The sequence below is a fragment of the Alternaria arborescens genome (assembly GCF_004154835.1).
Source record: "Alternaria arborescens strain FERA 675 chromosome Unknown contig_10, whole genome shotgun sequence".
NCBI classification, from domain to species: Eukaryota; Fungi; Ascomycota; class Dothideomycetes; order Pleosporales; family Pleosporaceae; genus Alternaria; species Alternaria arborescens.
Genome location: NW_021167865.1, coordinates 504,177 through 521,356, shown reverse-complemented (window position 1 = coordinate 521,356; position 17,180 = coordinate 504,177). Strand labels below are relative to the sequence as shown.

Genomic DNA, 17,180 nt, shown 5'->3' with positions numbered 1-17,180 from the left:
CTCTTCCAGCGAACGAAAAAAGGATTTGGGAAAATGGAGGATTAAGACAGCTGCATGATGCGATTAGGACTACAGCATTCAGCGATGGCGTTTTCATGTTTTTCATTCTTTTTCATAGTGGATGGGACGTTAGGTGGATATACCCCCAGTTTGCTGGAACTAACGAACCTCATCTACCTGCTGGATTCGTATGGTTAGACCGGCTAGAGTAAAAATGCATAATTCACTATTAGAACTGGCTTGTCATGGTGAAATGTAAATTGTTGATAGGTATTGATATTGAAAAGGCCGCCCCCGAAACCCGCAGCGTTGGTACGCCATAGCAAAGGGTATCTACCATTACACGCCCGGAATTTATACATGGAAATAAAAGTGTAGCTTAAGCCGAGATTATCATGCTCGCCAAAGCAGTCGCTTCATGGATCGTACACCAGATTGGAAGACGGATTCACTGATGGAGGCTGGAGCAGGTGTCTTAAGTGTAGCGATTGTAGACACCTCTTCCGTAGGTTCAGACTTGGTCGTCACTGTCGCGTCCTCGGCAGATTCGGAAGCCGTTGTTGCTGTAGTAGTCGCTACCACCACCGCACTCGTATCCATGTCTTGTACAGCATCTGGAGGAGAGCCCTCCTTGCCAGTCTCTGTTTTGAGACGCTGTGTATGTAGTGAAGTAGCTTTCTTGATCGACCTGTAAGAAGCGCGTTTCCTCTTCTTTCCTAAGGATCCGAGGGGACGACCTCTCTTCCTTGGTCCTAGGTAAGGAATTTAGTTGTTAGTCGGACGAGGATGGTTCAGCAGTCTCACCCTTTGACTCAGTATCAGCTGTTGGCGCATCTTCGACCTCAACTTCTTGATCGTCGTCTGCGTCACTGATGACTGAGTCTGCCTCACCATCCCGGGTTGACGTTTTGCCAACACCAGATGCCTTAGTAGGAGTGGTCATATCTTTGACGTCTGCATCATCGCTGGCTTGAGCGACTGGAGTCGAAGTCATAGGCTTTTCTGATGTATCTTCCCCAGCCTTCTCTGGTGATTCTTCCCCAGCATTCTCTGATGCATCTTCTCCAGCCTTCTCTGATGTATCTTCTCCAGCCTTCTCAATTATTTCGCCGCACATGAGACACGATATGTCTACATCCCACTTCCGTTTGGTCTTTCCTTCATGCTTCTCCATGATTGTGAGGCGAGTCTTGCTGCCTCCCTTGATCTTTGCCTCGAAGGTGTGTGTGGCTTTGCTCTGGCTCGATGCAAGTTCGCCCTTGCTGGGCCGACCTCGTTTCTTTGGTTTTGGTGGGGACGCCACTTGTTTTGCGCTCAGGTCTTGGAGCGCTCGCTCTTTCAGACAGCCTGCGTGAAGCCATTCTGAACAATGTGGACACTGGACAAGAAGCTCGTCCGGATTGCTGGGCTGCTTGTCGATGCAATAGGTGTTCAGTTTCTGTGACATAATTAGTGTGAGATGAACAGTTGTAACGAGAGTGCTTACGCTTAAACGATTGGTCTTCTTTGTGATATCGTAGCTTTGACGGAAGAACAGCTGGTCTGCCAGAAGTGCCATGCTGTCTGGGTCGTCGTTCCAATGTACCACCTCTGCAGAAGATTCTACTGTGACGGCTTCTATTATGTCCATGTGATTGCTGATTATCAGCTCGGCTCTGCCATGGTACGGTTGCCGGCCACCTGGTAGATCCTCCGGTCGGTATGCCCAAAATACTCTGAGGTAGACATGAGAGGCGTCTCCGGCGCGTACCTCAAGCACCTTGGCGAGCCAGTGCTGGATTGAGTTTGGTCCCTCCTCTACGTGATCCTGTTCGCTTTTTCTCACAAAGACCATCTGGCCAACTTGAAATTCTTCACCGTTTACTGAAACGCTCGTGTTAGCGTGATTAGACTTAGGATGTATCACAAGTTTGGGACTTACTAGTAAACTTGCGATAGCGGTTTGTACTCTCCCAGTATCGTGCAGGTGAGATCTTGACATGGAGGTCGCCCAGTGGAGCTCCTTGGAATGGATTTGGCTGTACGATATCTGCGTCCAAAGGCATAAGGTGACCAGGGTATTTGTGGTGCTCCCAACTATTTGTATTGCGCTTTTCTTGTGTATTTGAAGCTTTACCTGGCTTCTTTCGTGCCTTGGTGTCGACGCCTATGACTTTGAAGCCAGGAAAGTTGTCTACCGTCGACCAGTCAATCTTTCGTTTCTTCGCGGCGGGGTCTGTCGCATCGCTGGCTGGGGCAGTAGACCCAGTATGCGCAGACTTCTCATCTACGACTTTACGTTTGCGCGCCATCGTGAGCGATTGATGATGGAGGTTTGGCGTTTCCGAATCGGTGGAGTGATTGTCGTGTGTTGTGGTTGGGGGCGTTGGAGCTTTGGCGCACAGTCAGAGCGGGTACCACCAACACTCTGGCAGGAACAACAAGACTTGAGCGAAGGTACGTTGAAGGAGCGAACGGCTGCAAGCGTTGGTGAGTTCGTGTATTGGTTTCAGAATTCGATTTGTAGAATCAAAATGAGATGCGCGAACACCGCACTTGAGACGCGTTCGAAGTGGAGTAAACGACCTAACGCGTTGTCAGCTGCCGAAGCAGTGACGGTACCGCAGGCATGGGAGCGCTAGTCCCGAAGTATGACATCACGTGTGTCTTGAATGCCAGCCATTTGCATAGGCAGGATCTATCACTCCATCTTGTACGAATGAAAGTGCAAAGGCAAGACAAGGCAAGACCATACTCACCAGAACAAGGCCCGTCTTGATGAGCGCTCAGTCCTAGAGAGGCATTGCGACGGCTTCACACCGTTACCGCCGATATGTAGTCGCCGGAGTAAAACAAAGCATCGACCGCCGGTACACGACTATAGAGTTCAGCCTTGATTTGTGTGACGCCACCATTGACGATCACATTCGTCACTCAATCGGTGATTTGTATCGAAACCAACGTCGCTGTCTGAAACGGGCATAGTGATGTAGCATACAAGGCAACGGCTACTCGGCTAGGATTGCATGCAAATAAGATCTGTATGCCCGGTCAGCGCATTTGACAGTTCCGGACAGCATGGGAAGCACAACTGGGTACCCCAGATTCCGTGGGCCGCGTTCCGGCCGCTATTGCCAACAACTCATTCGAGGCCAAGATGCACAGCCACACCATCATCGTTACCCAGAAGAGGAGAAGCCTATGCCGAGTGGCCGAAGACAGGCGGGCGGCCGCCAATTTAGTCTAGTACGGGGCCTCAGAATAGGCTGGGAATACGACCAAGAGCCAATGAGTAAGCGTGCAGTGGCCATTGAGGTGTTTTGAAGGATTCTCGCGTTGGGAACACGCGGCCATGCGCCGCTGTTGATGGGGAGCGTTTTCCAGTCTGCGCAGACACGGGCAGTTGGATAGTCAAGTACAAATCTGTCACCCGGTAGATGGATCATCCAGAACTCGGCGATCTCCAAGAACCCTTTCCAAGGTTCGCGTCATAGGCATGTCTAATCCCTGCCGCGCGCCCAGAAATCCCTCCACAAGTCTAACTCCACCACGGACCTCAGATATACGTACTACGCCTACCGCTCTTTCGCTCCTTGTAGTTCCCTAATTTTCCCTCTTCCTCACTTTGCACTCGCCCGTGATTCTGTGCTCTCGTCGCTCGTTTCCGAAGAACGCTCTAGTCCCTGCATCGTAACATTCAGCGAGCCGGTGTACCCGTGGCTTGCGCGCCTGGCTCAGTACCGACAACGCGCCCGTAGAGCACCTGCATTGTGTACCGCAGCGAGGAGAGACCTTCCACTTATACTTAATACCACTACTCGTCGCTGCCATGGGTCGTCCAAAGAGAGGTAAATAATGCGCCTGCTACATAATGGCTGCCCTCCCTACTGTATCAGCAGAGCTGGTCTTTGGAAGAACATTCACTAATGTTGCGCCCTGTTCGCCCCTTCACAGTTCTGTCGTTCATGTCACAATGGGGTGGTTCCAACCAGAATACCTTGCAGAAGAACCCTCCGTCCGCTGGACCCTCGCCGGGCCCCGCGTCCCCCGCTCCGCCTTCACCCTCTACCAAGCAACCGGTAACTTCAGCCAACTTTGCGCAATCCGCCACGGCTCTGGACACGTATAACAACGAGCGACCCCCCTCCCGGGCAACTCAACGCGATCGTAGCGATTCCCGAGCCTCAGTGCGCCCCATGTCCATGATTCAAACATATCAACCGCCAGTTATGGAAGTAAGCCAGGATACACTGCCCGAGTTGCAGCGCATCTTCATGTTCCTGAACAGCCACTCGAACAAGCTGTACCAAGAGGGGTATTTCCTCAAGTTCCACGACACCGACACTCGTACGTCAGATCTGTAGGCAATGCTTGTTTGTGATACTGACGGCAATGCAGGTGGCCGTCCCGCGCCAGATCGAAGGTGGCAGGAGTACTTCGTCCAGCTCGTCGGCACCATTCTTTCACTATGGGATGCTAGTGCGCTGGACCAGGCCGGTGGTGAGACTGAAGTCTTGCCGACCTTCATCAACCTGACAGATGCTGCGATCCACATGGTACGTTCATCTATAACTTCCATACGGCCTCCCTAACCCCACCAGATCCCTTCCATGACCCTGAAAGATGGAAAGAAGCTCGACAACATCCTCAGCGTTTCGACAGCGGCCAGCAACAAGTTCCTCTTTCACTTCGATTCCTACCACGCGCTTACGCAATGGACCGCCGGCATCCGCCTCGCCATGTACGAACATACAACTCTCTCGGAAGCATACACGGGCGCATTGATTGCTGGCAAGGGCAAGACGCTCAACAACATCCGCATGATTCTGGATCGGCAGTGCGCAAAGTACGAGGACTGGGTGCGCGTTCGATTCGGCGCAGGTACCCCATGGCGCCGCTGCTGGTGTGTTGTGTCTCCACCAGACGAGAAGGAATACATCAAACTGCAGAAGCTACAAAAGAAGGGCAGCGCTTACGAGCGGCCGCCAGTACTCAAGGGCGACATCAAGTTCTACGAGACCAAGAAGGTTACCAAGAAAACAAAGGCCATTGCCACTGTCAAGGATGCATACTCATGTTACGCCATCTACCCACAGTCGAAGCCGCTAATCGATCAGTCCACGCTGGTCAAGATTGAGGGCAAGATTACCATACACTCCACGCCAGAAAGCACGACAGAAGGGTTCGTCTTTGTCATGCCAGAGTCGCGTCCGGCTATTTCAGGTTTTGAGATTATGCTCCAGTACCTCTTCCCTGTGTTTGATACATTTTCACTGTACGGACGCCCAAAGAAGTTGATTGCGGATGTGTTAGATACTCGCGGTTTGATGTTCGCCATGCCTTCTGACAGACGGTACGGTTACTTGGAGATGTGGGATGTCGTGGGCTTGATCAATACCGAAGGCAGTGACAAATGGTCAGAGCGCGAGTGGAGGAAACAATTGAAGGACTTGACTTCAACACGTATGATGTCCGCAAACCAGGACGCTGAATCGATCTACAGCCGCGCCAGTCGCAGGAATACCGTCAGCCGAGCAGGTTTCACACCACGCGGTCTACGATTCGAAGACCAAGGTTCTGTCCGCTCTAGTCCGTCCACACGCCAGTCATCGCCCACACGTAAATTCCCCGATTTTGAGGTACAAAAGCCACGTCGTGTTGGAACGGCTCCCGCAGCGAACCCATTCGGCACTCCACGCCATCAGCGATCGGTATCGGAGCAAGTCAATGGGCCCAACAACCAGAACACGCCGTCGAGGTTCACGCGAGACGAAACGCCCTACGAAGACGAACGTGCGCCGACTCCTCCCCAGCACCGTGTGCTCCCCAGCTCCTCAAACGGAGCAGTCCAACCTTACGACTCGGCGTCCGACTACGATGAGAGCCCTATCAAAGAGCCACAGAATCTACCTCCACCTCCTGCAGATTTGTCCGCTCCACCGCAGGGTTATGTCGATCTTCCTCCTACTCAGGAGCACGCTGCCTATCAAAAGCCGCCCATTCGTCCCAACATGCCTATGGCGAAGCCAAATCCTGCGGTCGATTCTGCCACGCTGCAGCAAATGGCTGACGCGTCACATGGATCGTTTCCAGGTGGCATAGCTGGTGCAGGTGCAGCGGCAGCCTGGAGAAACCAGGACACTATTCAGAGTAGGCGCAGTGGCGAATACAACGGATATGGTGATCAGGGGCAGTCTATGTATCTTGGTGTAAACTCAAGGCCACCTCCATCGAACCAAAACTCTGGTAATCGCCTATCTACCATTCCTGCATCGCCCTATATCGAGCACTCTGAATTCGTCGATTCGCCATCAGGCTACCAGCCGACAGCTCCGCCAGTTCCAGAACATAGTGAGTTGCCGCCGCAGCCCCCCACCCACGAGCTCCCTTACCGCCCACACCCCGAAAGTGGCGGTATACCTCGTAAACCAGTACCAGGTCGGTCTCCCCTAGCCTCAGAAGAGGATGACACCCTCTCGACCACTAGCTCAAGACTCGATAGTTTACGAGAAGACGTAATCGACCCCGAAGCTCTCGACGCTTTCAACATCCAACCTACGCTGCACCGTCAAGCAAGCGCATCTAGTAGCCGCTACGACGATGATGCGATATCAACTTCTACACCAGACTATGCCAGCATTGCTGAAGAGGAGGAGCCTGCGCCTCCACCACGAAGGGTGCCCGAACGACGTACCGATCGCCCTAGAAGTGGCGTCTTGACGATGATCGGAGATCCCAATGTAAAGCCTCCTTCGGATGAAGATCCACATGGCTACAAATCAGTGCTGGACCCAGCACGAGCACCTGCAGCTGCAGCTGTGCCCAGTATTGATTTTGGCCCAACGTACGCTCTGGACTTTGACGGCAAGCGCCCAGGCACCAGCGGAACCATGACACAGATGTTGCACGACAACAGCGCCTCGCGATCCAAAGAGAACCTTGCGACAACTCCAAACGAACAGAATCGACTATCGTTTATCTCTGGAGGAAGCACACCAAACACGCCTATGCACATGCGTAGTGGTTCAAACTCTCCACAGATAACCGACTCACGACAGGTCGCCTGGCAACCGGCTGCAGCCTCACCACAGCAGCCAGATAGACAGAGGCTGGATCCTGAAGACTGGGTGATGCACCGTGCAACTCAGCAGCAGCCTATGATGTATGGACATGGGAGAAGCAAGTCGCATACCCCTCCTCCGTTCGGTCGCACGCATTCTGGAGACTGGAGTCAAATGCAACCTACTATTGGTCGCACACACTCTGGGGATTGGAGCCAGATGCAGGCTCCTATCGGCCGCACACATTCTGGGGACTGGAGTCAAATACGGCGTTCGCCTCAGGGTTCGCCTGGACCCGCTCGTCCACCTAGTCGCCCGTTGAGCCGTGGTGCTGACACACTGCTTGATCAACGGCCCACCACCTTGTCAGCTCGCGAGCAGGAACAGGTTGCTCGAATGACGAACACTCCTCTTCTGGACTTGTCGCAAAATCCCAAGAAACTACAGAAGCCGCCTCCAACAGGACTGACAGGCTACATCGATCACCGTGAGAAGGAGAAGGCAGCTCAAAAGGCCAATCGCCACAGCTATACTCCGGCTATGCAATCTGAGATCGATAGGCGCACATTGCAGAACCAACAGCGTCAAATGATGGAGGTTCAGCAACGTCAGCAGCAGATGATGCAACAGCAGATGCAGCAGCAGCAATTCGCAATGACTCAGGCTCAGAGCACCTATGCGCCGAGTATGATGGGAATGCCAACTGGCGGTGGTGCGCCCAGCGTTATGGGCGCTCCTAGCATGATGGGTACCCCTAGTATGATGGGCACTCCTAGTGTTATGGGCATGCCTACCGGGCCGGGAACGCCGTCTGGAATGGTCGGCATGGCGTACTCTACACCAAGCCAGATGCACCCCATGTACCAGCAACAGCAGCAGCAGTACTTTCCCCAGACACCAACCCCACAGATGAATATCCCTGGTGGCTGGGTTTCACCAGCGCAGACGCCGCAGGGCCAGTACTTCCCGCAGTCGTCGCCACAAGGCTACGGCAACATGGCTCAGCAGCAACAGCAGCAGAACCCGCCCACACAGGCCTACGGCGCAAGCTTCGACCAGGCGCAGCAGGCAGCCAAATTCGCGCAGCAACAGGCTCAGGGACAGTACCGACGTTGAACAGATGGAATATGAAATTAGGAAGTGGTCGAGATTATCTCTGGGTCGATTACAATTGGATTGAAGAGTATGAGACGAGATGCCGATGTTCACTGTACATACTTTTGTGTCTGCATCTTCTTCTCGTACATAGTATTAGATAGTGAGTAGTGGTGCATGTGGAGCTTTGGATTGGATTGGAAGGCTCGCATGTTGTAATGTGGGGACGTTAATGGAGTTTATGATGATTGAGGAAACAATTGAGTGTTTAGTTGTCTAGTGCAATGTGACTCGCGGTGCCATCAAGTTCTTTCCGTGCCAAGTCGACGGATCTGAAAAAGTCCCCGTAATCATTCTCATCATACCCGACAAGATTTGCCGTTAGACCATGGCTGCGATCGATGTGAAATCGTATCTCAGTCTCCGGAAAAGGAACTTTCAAAACTCTCTCCAATAATTGGCCAATTCGGAGAAGTTCATCTTCACGCCATTTTGCCTTCCAGCTCATCTCGGTACCGGCATGGTAGAAAACATCAAGCAAAACATCCTTTGCTGATTTACGATAGTCAACTACGATAGTTGAGCCATTCTTCGCTATTCCCACGATAGCATAGACTTTGTCTCGGATATCTTCACACTCGTGGGCACTGTATGTCTCCATCAGGGAATCGATAGCAATGTCCCTGGGCCGGCCCAACAAATCGGGACTGCCCGTATACCAGCGCGGTTCTGCCCTAATCTTAACAATGGACATGGCTGGACTGGAACGAACGGCGTTGTAAAAAGGCGTGTCCATCTCCTTGTAGTATCTGGATATGATACCTGCATAATAGTACAATTGTTCGAACTTGTACCATTCGAGAATCTCAGAGCCACAATGAATCTCTACGCGTTCCGCGTGCACAACTTCTTGGATGATCCACATACGCGACCAATATCTTCTCTTGCATAATGACAACACACTTAGTACCACTCTCGCGTTCCAGGTAGCCACGCTCTTTGTTCCACGCGCAAGAAGAGTGTTGCTGATTTTGTTATTGTTAGCGAACATGTATCGTAAAGTGCTCGGGTTACACCATTCCCAATCTATCAAGGTCCGCATGGCGAGATCGCTATCGTCACTCTCTTTGCCAAGCCAGATCAAAACCAGTTGAGCATCTTCGTATATAGAGGTCATCATCCGTACTTGATGATTGCGCTCATGAACTTCCGACTGTTGTATACAGAGTGCGTCAATCCAGAACAGTCCGTAATTGCCATGAAGCAGCTGTTGGTGTAGGAAGTCCCATAAGTTCTCGCGGACTGGAACTTTTATACCGTTAATTTCGATATTGGTGCAGGTTGTATTGGCACCCCATGTGTACGATAAAGCTGTGTAAGATGGGTAGTTCTTGAGATTGTAGGTTTGCATGTTGCATTTGATTATGTCTTCGTTGTTGTTGGGTTGGAGTTGGAGTAACCTGAACTCCCGGCTTTCTCGATCGACCGGACACAATGCGTAAGGGTTGTCCATCGGTCACTATTAGCATGCAACACGGACGGTGGACACTCTTTTCTCGATATGTTGCGTGACTGTGTGGTGTGAGAGTGTTGGGAATCGGAGAAAGGACAAAAAGACAGCTGCAAAGATGTGACACAAATGTCTGCCTTGAGCGGTGAAGCATCTGTTAGAGCGGAGGAGGCTGTGTCTTTGTGGCCATGTCGATGGGGCTGAAGTTCTCGGCTCTATGCATACCTGGGCGGTACAATCACAGCCAATGGTAAGAGGTTAGCAGCTGCTTTGGTGTATGAATCAGCTCCTCCGAGATTTGCAACCATAGGCATACTCTAATACTAGCGAACTTCCACTAGAATTGGCATGATTAGTAGAGTGTCTGGAATCACTTTGGTTGACCAAGGATGCGAGCAAGATGGAGCATGTATTCGTGAGTGGATGTGAGATGCCTCGGGAGGACGAAGTGCGGGGCATCTCAGCTACGAAGCTACCCCTCCATGCAGCTTTCACGCCGCTAACCTCATCCCACGTCCGTCTCCACTACTCGCCTTGCATGAGGCCCGTTATCGTATCCATCACTCATCATCGTCGGCCGACCTTTCTTCCATTTGGTTCCAAGCTTAACTCGTTCCGATAATGTTGCCGTGAACCAAGATGGATTCTGAGTTGGTAAAGTTTTTTACGTCGTCCATGATCTCCTTGGTTCCTGGATCCTGCATGGCCTTTCCAAGAGCTTCTTGGCTGTCAAACTCCATGACGGAGGAGATGAGGTATGGGCCATCGGCACTGAGTTCGCTGACGGCGTAAGACTTCAGGCCGTGTGGGCCCCAGTGCTTCATGGCGAGGGGCATGTGTGTCTTGAGGTAGTACTCCTTGTCAAAAGTGGAGCCCTCCTTGCGAGAGTAGAGGACGATAGCGGTTGCGCCAGGCATGATGATGTTTAGCTGGAGGGTGTTTTAAGAGCTCTGTTGGCTGTGAGTAGAGGTTGAAAGATATTTGCAAGATGTACTGACTGTTGTAGTAGATCCGATGAGTGTAGCTGAACAGTACCGACGTGGGTATTAGTGTCTTTATAGTTGTGCCGGTTTCTTAGATCGACTGAGTACCCCACTTCGATCCTTACGGCCGCTTCGGATCCTCCAGTCTTGTACACTCGCTCGTGATTACTCGTAGTTCCACTCCGATCGGTCTTAGGAAATACTCTGTTGGCTTTTGTCAGCTACGCCCATTTCCTGACTACGTACCAGCTCCAGACACTTGTCGCTCAAGGTTGGCCGGATCTTCCCGAGTGGATATAATCGCACGCATTTGGAGCAAGTATTTTTTGGCTATCTTGCTAAGCTGATCTGTTGCCAGACATTTACTTCAACGCTGTCGCGGTGCGCCAGCTGTGTCGTGATGTTGAAAGTCCGGTACAACCCCCGATATCTCCGTATGCGAGCCCTGTCTTGCATATAATCACAGCTTGGTAGGTGGCTTATTCTTGACATCTGGGCGATTACGTGTAATTAGGCTGTCCTGGATGACCACGATCCGTTGTGCCCCCGGCCTCGTATCATTTCCGGGAAAAGATATGGACGGTATCGGCACGTCGTCTCGCAGCCCAGCTGTCCTCATATCTCCCCATAATCTTCCTCCAGAAGGCGCTTTTGTTCTCGCCCATATGAAAGCCATCTTGTTCATTCCCCTGAGTCTTAACCCGATGACTGTATGCATTTCTGTTACGATCCGGAACTGAGGTGGATCTCGCGGTGCCCATTGCTGGCTGTTTTTCACTGCGATACTTGTGCGCTGGGAGACAACCGCTTCCTGTATAACGAGCCCGATGCCTGAATCTGAGAATCGTTCAGGCAGTATGGAGTTAGAGACGCGACCTTCCTCTTCGTGTGCGCAGTCTGTCAGTTTGAATCGAAGCGCGGGATCTAATCCTACAAATGCGTCCGACAATCTTCCACCGTCTATGACACACGAGCGACCCGATTCGAAGAAGAGCTGTAACGTGGGAAAGAATGTGTTCAGGGTCCAGTAAACAATCTCTAAGTGTGGTCAGCTCTGACGTCCTTGTACGCTGCGCATACTCTACACGGACTCTCGTTCACCAACTGACTGGCCACAATCGTGTTTCCAATCTCGTCTGCGTGCGCCGATCTGGTTGTTGGTGGTAGAAAAGTACTTCGGTCCACGGTACGTATTGTCGTCGCATCTGATCCCCGATCGGTATCATCTTGCACCAGATCTTCGTTGAGCTGTTCCCTGTTTCTCCAGAGCGGAGGAAGGCTGCGGCGTCGCGTCTCTGAATATAAGTCGTGCGTCGGACATTTGTAGTAATCCATGCGATGAAAGCAGCTACTGTGCGTCCGCAGGCCTTTGCAATGGTCACCGGATCTTGGGTGCTTGTATAGTGGCCTTGGATTGCTATGACAAATATGGAATATGCATTTGTGATTGCAGTAAGAATGACAGAAAACTGAATGGTCCACGAGCCGAGGCGTAGAAGCGCGACAGACTGCGTTTGCGTGCGCCTCGAATATGACTTCACTACCATTGGAAGAACGAACCCGAATTGACCCACACTATGGAGGGGATCCACCCCGGCTTTCCACTAAACACGTGTTCTACTTCCATGCAACTGACAGCCTGGATTACGAAAGGCAAGTCTGTTGGTTCTTCGAGATGATATCAGCAACGTTCCGGAATGTACTGCATTTCATTGCACTGTCAAGGGATCACTATCTCTTCAAGGTCTTGCACAGAACTCACTTTCCCAGGTCGTAGAAGTGTTTTCATATGTCATAACTCAAGTCCAGAAAGCCTTGTATGAGGACTGCCATGTGATTGCCTTTTTGGGCGGACGTGAGTGTGCGGCCGCAGATGTACGCTGAGTGAGCAGAATACGATTCACTTCCAACATTCTGTCTCAGGTGATGCTTAGATGAAGTAGTGTCTATGTACTCACGTTCTCTCACCTTTGTCTAAGAAGGTGCAAGAGATCTCAGTCCGCACCTGCATCACTTCACTAGCGGCTCTTAGCAGGTGCTCTTGCCCTGGCTATTTGTTTACTCCCACACACACACACTCACTCTCAAATTGAATCAACTCAGTTCATTTTCTCCCGAAACCGGTAAGAAAAACAGAGCAATGATAGCCACTACGTAAGTCTCATCGTCTGCACATCGCGCACTTCAGCAGTCGTCAACTAACCTTACACCAGAGGAGCTGGAAGCAAGCGCGCAGCTGGCGAGGCTATAGATGCCGTTAAACCTACCTGGGAATCAAAAAAGCCTTTCAAGAAGATTGCAATGGCTGCGGATAGTAAAGAGCCCACCATAGAAGACCAGCAGTGCTTCCGCTTCCTCGATCTTTCTCCAGGTATGGCTTTTCTACTCTTACAATGTGTTTTAGATACTGACGCCACGTAGAGCTACGAAATAGAGTATACGAATATGCTAAAGAAGATGACACTAGACGGTTCGCTCTGCATCCGATACACCTCCACCCAGATTCTCACCGCAAGTCGTATTCCGAGCGTACCTGGCAATATTTCGCTGTGACCCAGGTCTGCAATCAAGTTCGCGCAGAGTATCGTCCTATCTGGGTCCAGGATCTTCGTGTCAGATTCGAATTGACTTTCGAGGTGATTCTTTTCGCTGATACATTTCTGCACCATGGGAGTGGAAACGAGCATACGCCCAAACTAGTGCAGTTTTCTTGGAACCATGGCAGCGACAACATAACATCTTTTGATCTGATGCCTTTACTGCGCCTACGTGCGCGGCATCCACCACCACAGGTTACATTCGTTCCATACCTGATTGCTGCAGGCGAATTCACCGTAGACGAAGACACTTGCAAAAGTTGCATAGCACAGATCGACAAGTACGAAGACATAAGTGACTACGAGAACTGCGAGTGTCCAGATTACGAGTGGTCCCGCCGTGAGTGGTCGGCTTTCAAGTTTAAACAGATGAAATATACCCACAGCATACGAAACTTTATCCGCAACTCAAACAAGTCTTGGCTTAAAGCAGTACAAGAGGACAAGATGACGGTAATATACAGGATCGATGAGGAAAGATGCCATGGTACCTTCAGGATTCTTTGCAGAGAACCAATCTGTCAGAGAACCACTGAATTTCAACCAGCCTTGGACTTACTGGAGCAATGGGGGAATTTCGATCTTAACGTTAAGAAGTGTACGGTATTTGTGATGGCTTATGAAGATGAACAGATCACGGAGAGGAATGGACGGAAGATCACCAACTCGGTTGTGCGCGAAGTTCGCGTTCACAAGATACCCACAAAAGACCAGGCCGCTTCGTCCATCTAAATACTTGCTGGAACAGATCACAGTCTGTTCTAGGTATGTATAATGACCACTGACTATGGTCAGGCTATTCTGGGCATGTGCGACTCCGTGTGTGGACGGAAATTTCTGTTCTAGGACGAGTAAGACGTTTGTAAAATCGATATACAGCCAGCAAGTCTCTACCATACGATATCTCCTTCTTTTGCTGTGAAGGCTGTACCGATAGTTAATGATGTCTGTGAAAATTCTGTTCGGCTCCAAAAAGTTGCGATGCGACTGATTGTACGATGTGAAAAGACAGTCTTATCCCTACTAAGCCTTACTAGGTGCTGATCATGGTCCAGTCAACTTTTGTTGCTGCTGCGTGAGTCTTTTGCTTCCTCTACATCATCGCTATCACGGCTACTTTATGCGACACCTGTACCCTCTTCCGAGGTGTCATAGAGTCACTCTTACAATCGGGATATCTTCCTGACGTCCTGTTACTTACTTGATCGCAAACCTGTCGTTCCCATCAGTATTCAGCTGCCAGAACGGTCGACCAAGACCATGACGGATATGTTCACGGCATTTTTGAATGGACTCGTTCTTTAGTCTTTGGAATCCATGTTAGTAGCCCAGCCGAACTGGGCATACTTCTTATAACTTTTCAGGGGTCACAAAATGATATCCCAGTAAGAGCTTTACATTCAACACAATCCAATGCTTCCACTAAAGTTCCAACGGCTATTTTGCATTTCTTGTGACTTTGGGGTTGACCGTCCATGTCTTTATGGATAATTTGTGCATTTCCAATGTCTGAATCTTAGCATCTTGCCGCCTTCCGATTTGCCAGCAACATGTTGCCATGTCATTAGAGAGAAGGGTACGGAGAAAACAGATCAAGATTTTAGTACCCAAAGGAATGAACCTAGCATGTGAGTCCCTATACTCAGATCTTCATAACTAACCTGGAATGAGCGAAGTTTCTGTTCATGTGCACCGGTACAAGACCTCTTGGAGAGGACCAGCACCAACATTACAATGAGACCAATAGACATACATCGATCGTCCAGCGCCTTTCAGTTCGCCATACTGCACACAATCACTGGTATCCAAACACCTCATGACAGAGCAGAACATGTTTTGTATTCTACTCCTTGGTAATATACACACGACGTTGGCCCTTCACCACCGCCAAATCCGGAAGCCCAGTCCATAAAAAAACAAACGCCACAGAACCCTATCCTTCGACTTGCTCGATAGTATTTATAAGGGTATAGAATTGTAAGCCCCGCCCATGAAGATGAAAATGCTTCCAGTAAACCCCACTAATGTGCACTGGTCCCTGTACCTGTATTCACACCACTTTCCCTCTTCCGTCTCCGTCTTTGGCGCGCATTGTCTCTCAGGAACTGGGGGTCGATGAAATCGTCAGGCAACTCAAACTCCCTTTCGACGAAATCGGGTATAGGCTGGCCAAAGGCAGATGCGTTGCGACCGTGTCTGTGTTTACCAAGGGCAGCCGCGCGAAGGTGTGGTTTAGCATAAAAGGAGCTGAATGGGGCTGCAGGTTCAGGTGGTACGAATGGGAGGAGAAAGCCATGTGGACGCGGTGGTCTTCGTGGTTTCTGTGGCTCAGGTTCTTTGGGCTGCTGTCGTGGTGGTGGAGCATCGCGGCCGTTGACTACAATGTTGTCTGAGTCTTCGGTCTCTTCGCCGTCTTCTTCCTCGTCGTCTTCCCTCGCAGCGAGAGCTGCTTCTTTTTCAGCACGTAAGCGTTTCTCCTCTTCTTTCCAGACGCGGAATTTGTCGACTAGTGCTTCTACCTCTCTGACAAAGTAGTCGCGCTTGGCCTCCCAGTCCTTTCTCTCGCCGTCTGTCACGCCTGTTATGCCCATGACCTTGAGCCAGTCTGGACCCTGCAGCCCATCGAGGAGCCTCTCTAACTGCACCTTCTCGTGCATGGCGCGCTCCTTTTCGATATTGCGCAGCTGCTTCTCCTTGCGTTCAGCGCGTCGGTGTTGTGTGAAGAAGACCGAGTCGGCGAGGGGGTCTTCACCGTCATTACGGGTGATGGCATTGGCTATAGAGGCGTAGTCGAGGACGGTGAAGGAAGTCGAGGACGGGGCTAGGGGTATTGAGGCATCTGAAGCATGGCGCGATGGGGACGAAGGTCTCGCTTTCCGTGAGCGCGTCGGGCTTAGGGAGCTTCGCGTGGGCTCAGGCGTCTTGGGCTTGATGGGCTCGTCGACAATGTATATGGGGGTATCGATATCGAGGAACTCTGCATGCGATCAGCTGGTAGGCCACGCGACATGTGACAGTGACATACCATCCTCTTTGGGCACACCTGCAATGATGTCGTCGTAGTTTGAAAAGTAGACGGCGAGATCACTCTTGAGGCGGGATCCACCGTCGTGGCTTCTCAGGCTGCGCTTGTCTGTCGACGACGCTGTCGAGGCCGGGGCGGGGACAGCTGGGGGCGCAGCAAGCTTGCCGGAGCTGCCTGGCCTAGGCGTGGACCTCGCAGAGGGGACGTCGTCGGCGTCTATGCCCAGCGGGGCGGCGACGCCATTGGTGATGCGCAGAAGCTCGCCGTGTGGTTGTGTCACGGTGATCTTGGTGGGAGGTCTCGTGTCGGTCGCGTCGTCTTCCAAGGCTGTGGCTGGCCGCTTCCTGCTGCTGGTGCGCGCAGGCGGAGGGGGTTTGTTGGGCGTGTGTGTTAATTGCTTGACGGATCTATCGTCATCAGCAAGCGCAAGCAATGGGCCGCTTTTGGAGGTCCGTCTTGTCGCGACGGGCGTGTTATTGTTGTTGCGCTGGGCTTGTTGGAGGGCGTCATCGCGCGACACGGGCAGGAAGTTGAGCCTCGTCTGCCGTTCATTCGAGCTTCGCAGCAGCGGAGGCCGAACGGCGTTGGCCATGATATTGAGCAGACTCGAGATCATTCGCGATTCGCTGGGTCATCTTTCAGCCATTCATCGTTGAGCTGCCATTGAGTGTCGCGCTGAGATGTGCCAAAACGCGAGCCGTTAGGGGTCGTCGAGTGGCAGAGCTCGCGCAGTTTGCCAAACGAGCTGCTGCACCCAAAAACTATCCAGTACGCCTCACCAAGACACATGCGTCGCATACAGACAAAGTGACGTTGAATTAAGCTTCATATCAGAGCCTTCCCTTCTCCATATCAGACTGTACATCAGAAGAATATTCAACGAATTGCAGTGCAGCGCATATGAGATACTTGGAAGAGTAGCGCCACCGA

At 51.4% G+C, this 17,180-nt stretch overlaps 6 protein-coding genes across 6 annotated transcripts; 2 read left to right on the top strand and 4 right to left on the bottom strand.

Annotated features, from left to right (window-relative positions):
• Positions 1–393: 393 nt before the first annotated feature.
• On the bottom strand, positions 394–2,291 carry AA0111_g5244 (hypothetical protein; the record flags this gene model as incomplete). Its single annotated transcript, XM_028651335.1, has 4 exons — positions 394–752; positions 805–1,438; positions 1,487–1,863; positions 1,922–2,291. 4 exons carry the CDS (start codon positions 2,289–2,291, stop codon positions 394–396), a joined length of 1,740 nt encoding a protein of 579 aa, XP_028507373.1.
• Positions 2,292–3,905: 1,614 nt separating this feature from the next.
• On the top strand, positions 3,906–8,156 carry AA0111_g5243 (hypothetical protein; the record flags this gene model as incomplete). The annotated part of the gene is made up of 3 exons (XM_028651334.1): positions 3,906–4,326; positions 4,378–4,535; positions 4,581–8,156. 3 exons carry the CDS (start codon positions 3,906–3,908, stop codon positions 8,154–8,156), a joined length of 4,155 nt encoding a protein of 1,384 aa, XP_028507366.1.
• Positions 8,157–8,403: 247 nt separating this feature from the next.
• On the bottom strand, positions 8,404–9,546 carry AA0111_g5242 (hypothetical protein; the record flags this gene model as incomplete). The annotated part of the gene is made up of 1 exon (XM_028651333.1): positions 8,404–9,546. One exon carries the CDS (start codon positions 9,544–9,546, stop codon positions 8,404–8,406), a length of 1,143 nt encoding a protein of 380 aa, XP_028507367.1.
• Positions 9,547–10,250: 704 nt separating this feature from the next.
• Positions 10,251–10,562, bottom strand: AA0111_g5241 (hypothetical protein; the record flags this gene model as incomplete). Its single annotated transcript, XM_028651332.1, has 1 exon — positions 10,251–10,562. The coding sequence occupies one exon, from the start codon at positions 10,560–10,562 to the stop codon at positions 10,251–10,253; it is 312 nt and encodes a 103-aa protein (XP_028507368.1).
• Positions 10,563–12,768: 2,206 nt separating this feature from the next.
• AA0111_g5240 (hypothetical protein) lies at positions 12,769–13,957 on the top strand (the record flags this gene model as incomplete). The annotated part of the gene is made up of 3 exons (XM_028651331.1): positions 12,769–12,782; positions 12,842–12,999; positions 13,050–13,957. The coding sequence occupies 3 exons, from the start codon at positions 12,769–12,771 to the stop codon at positions 13,955–13,957; spliced, it is 1,080 nt and encodes a 359-aa protein (XP_028507369.1).
• Positions 13,958–15,246: 1,289 nt separating this feature from the next.
• AA0111_g5239 (hypothetical protein) lies at positions 15,247–16,842 on the bottom strand (the record flags this gene model as incomplete). Its single annotated transcript, XM_028651329.1, has 2 exons — positions 15,247–16,202; positions 16,251–16,842. 2 exons carry the CDS (start codon positions 16,840–16,842, stop codon positions 15,247–15,249), a joined length of 1,548 nt encoding a protein of 515 aa, XP_028507198.1.
• Positions 16,843–17,180: the final 338 nt, after the last annotated feature.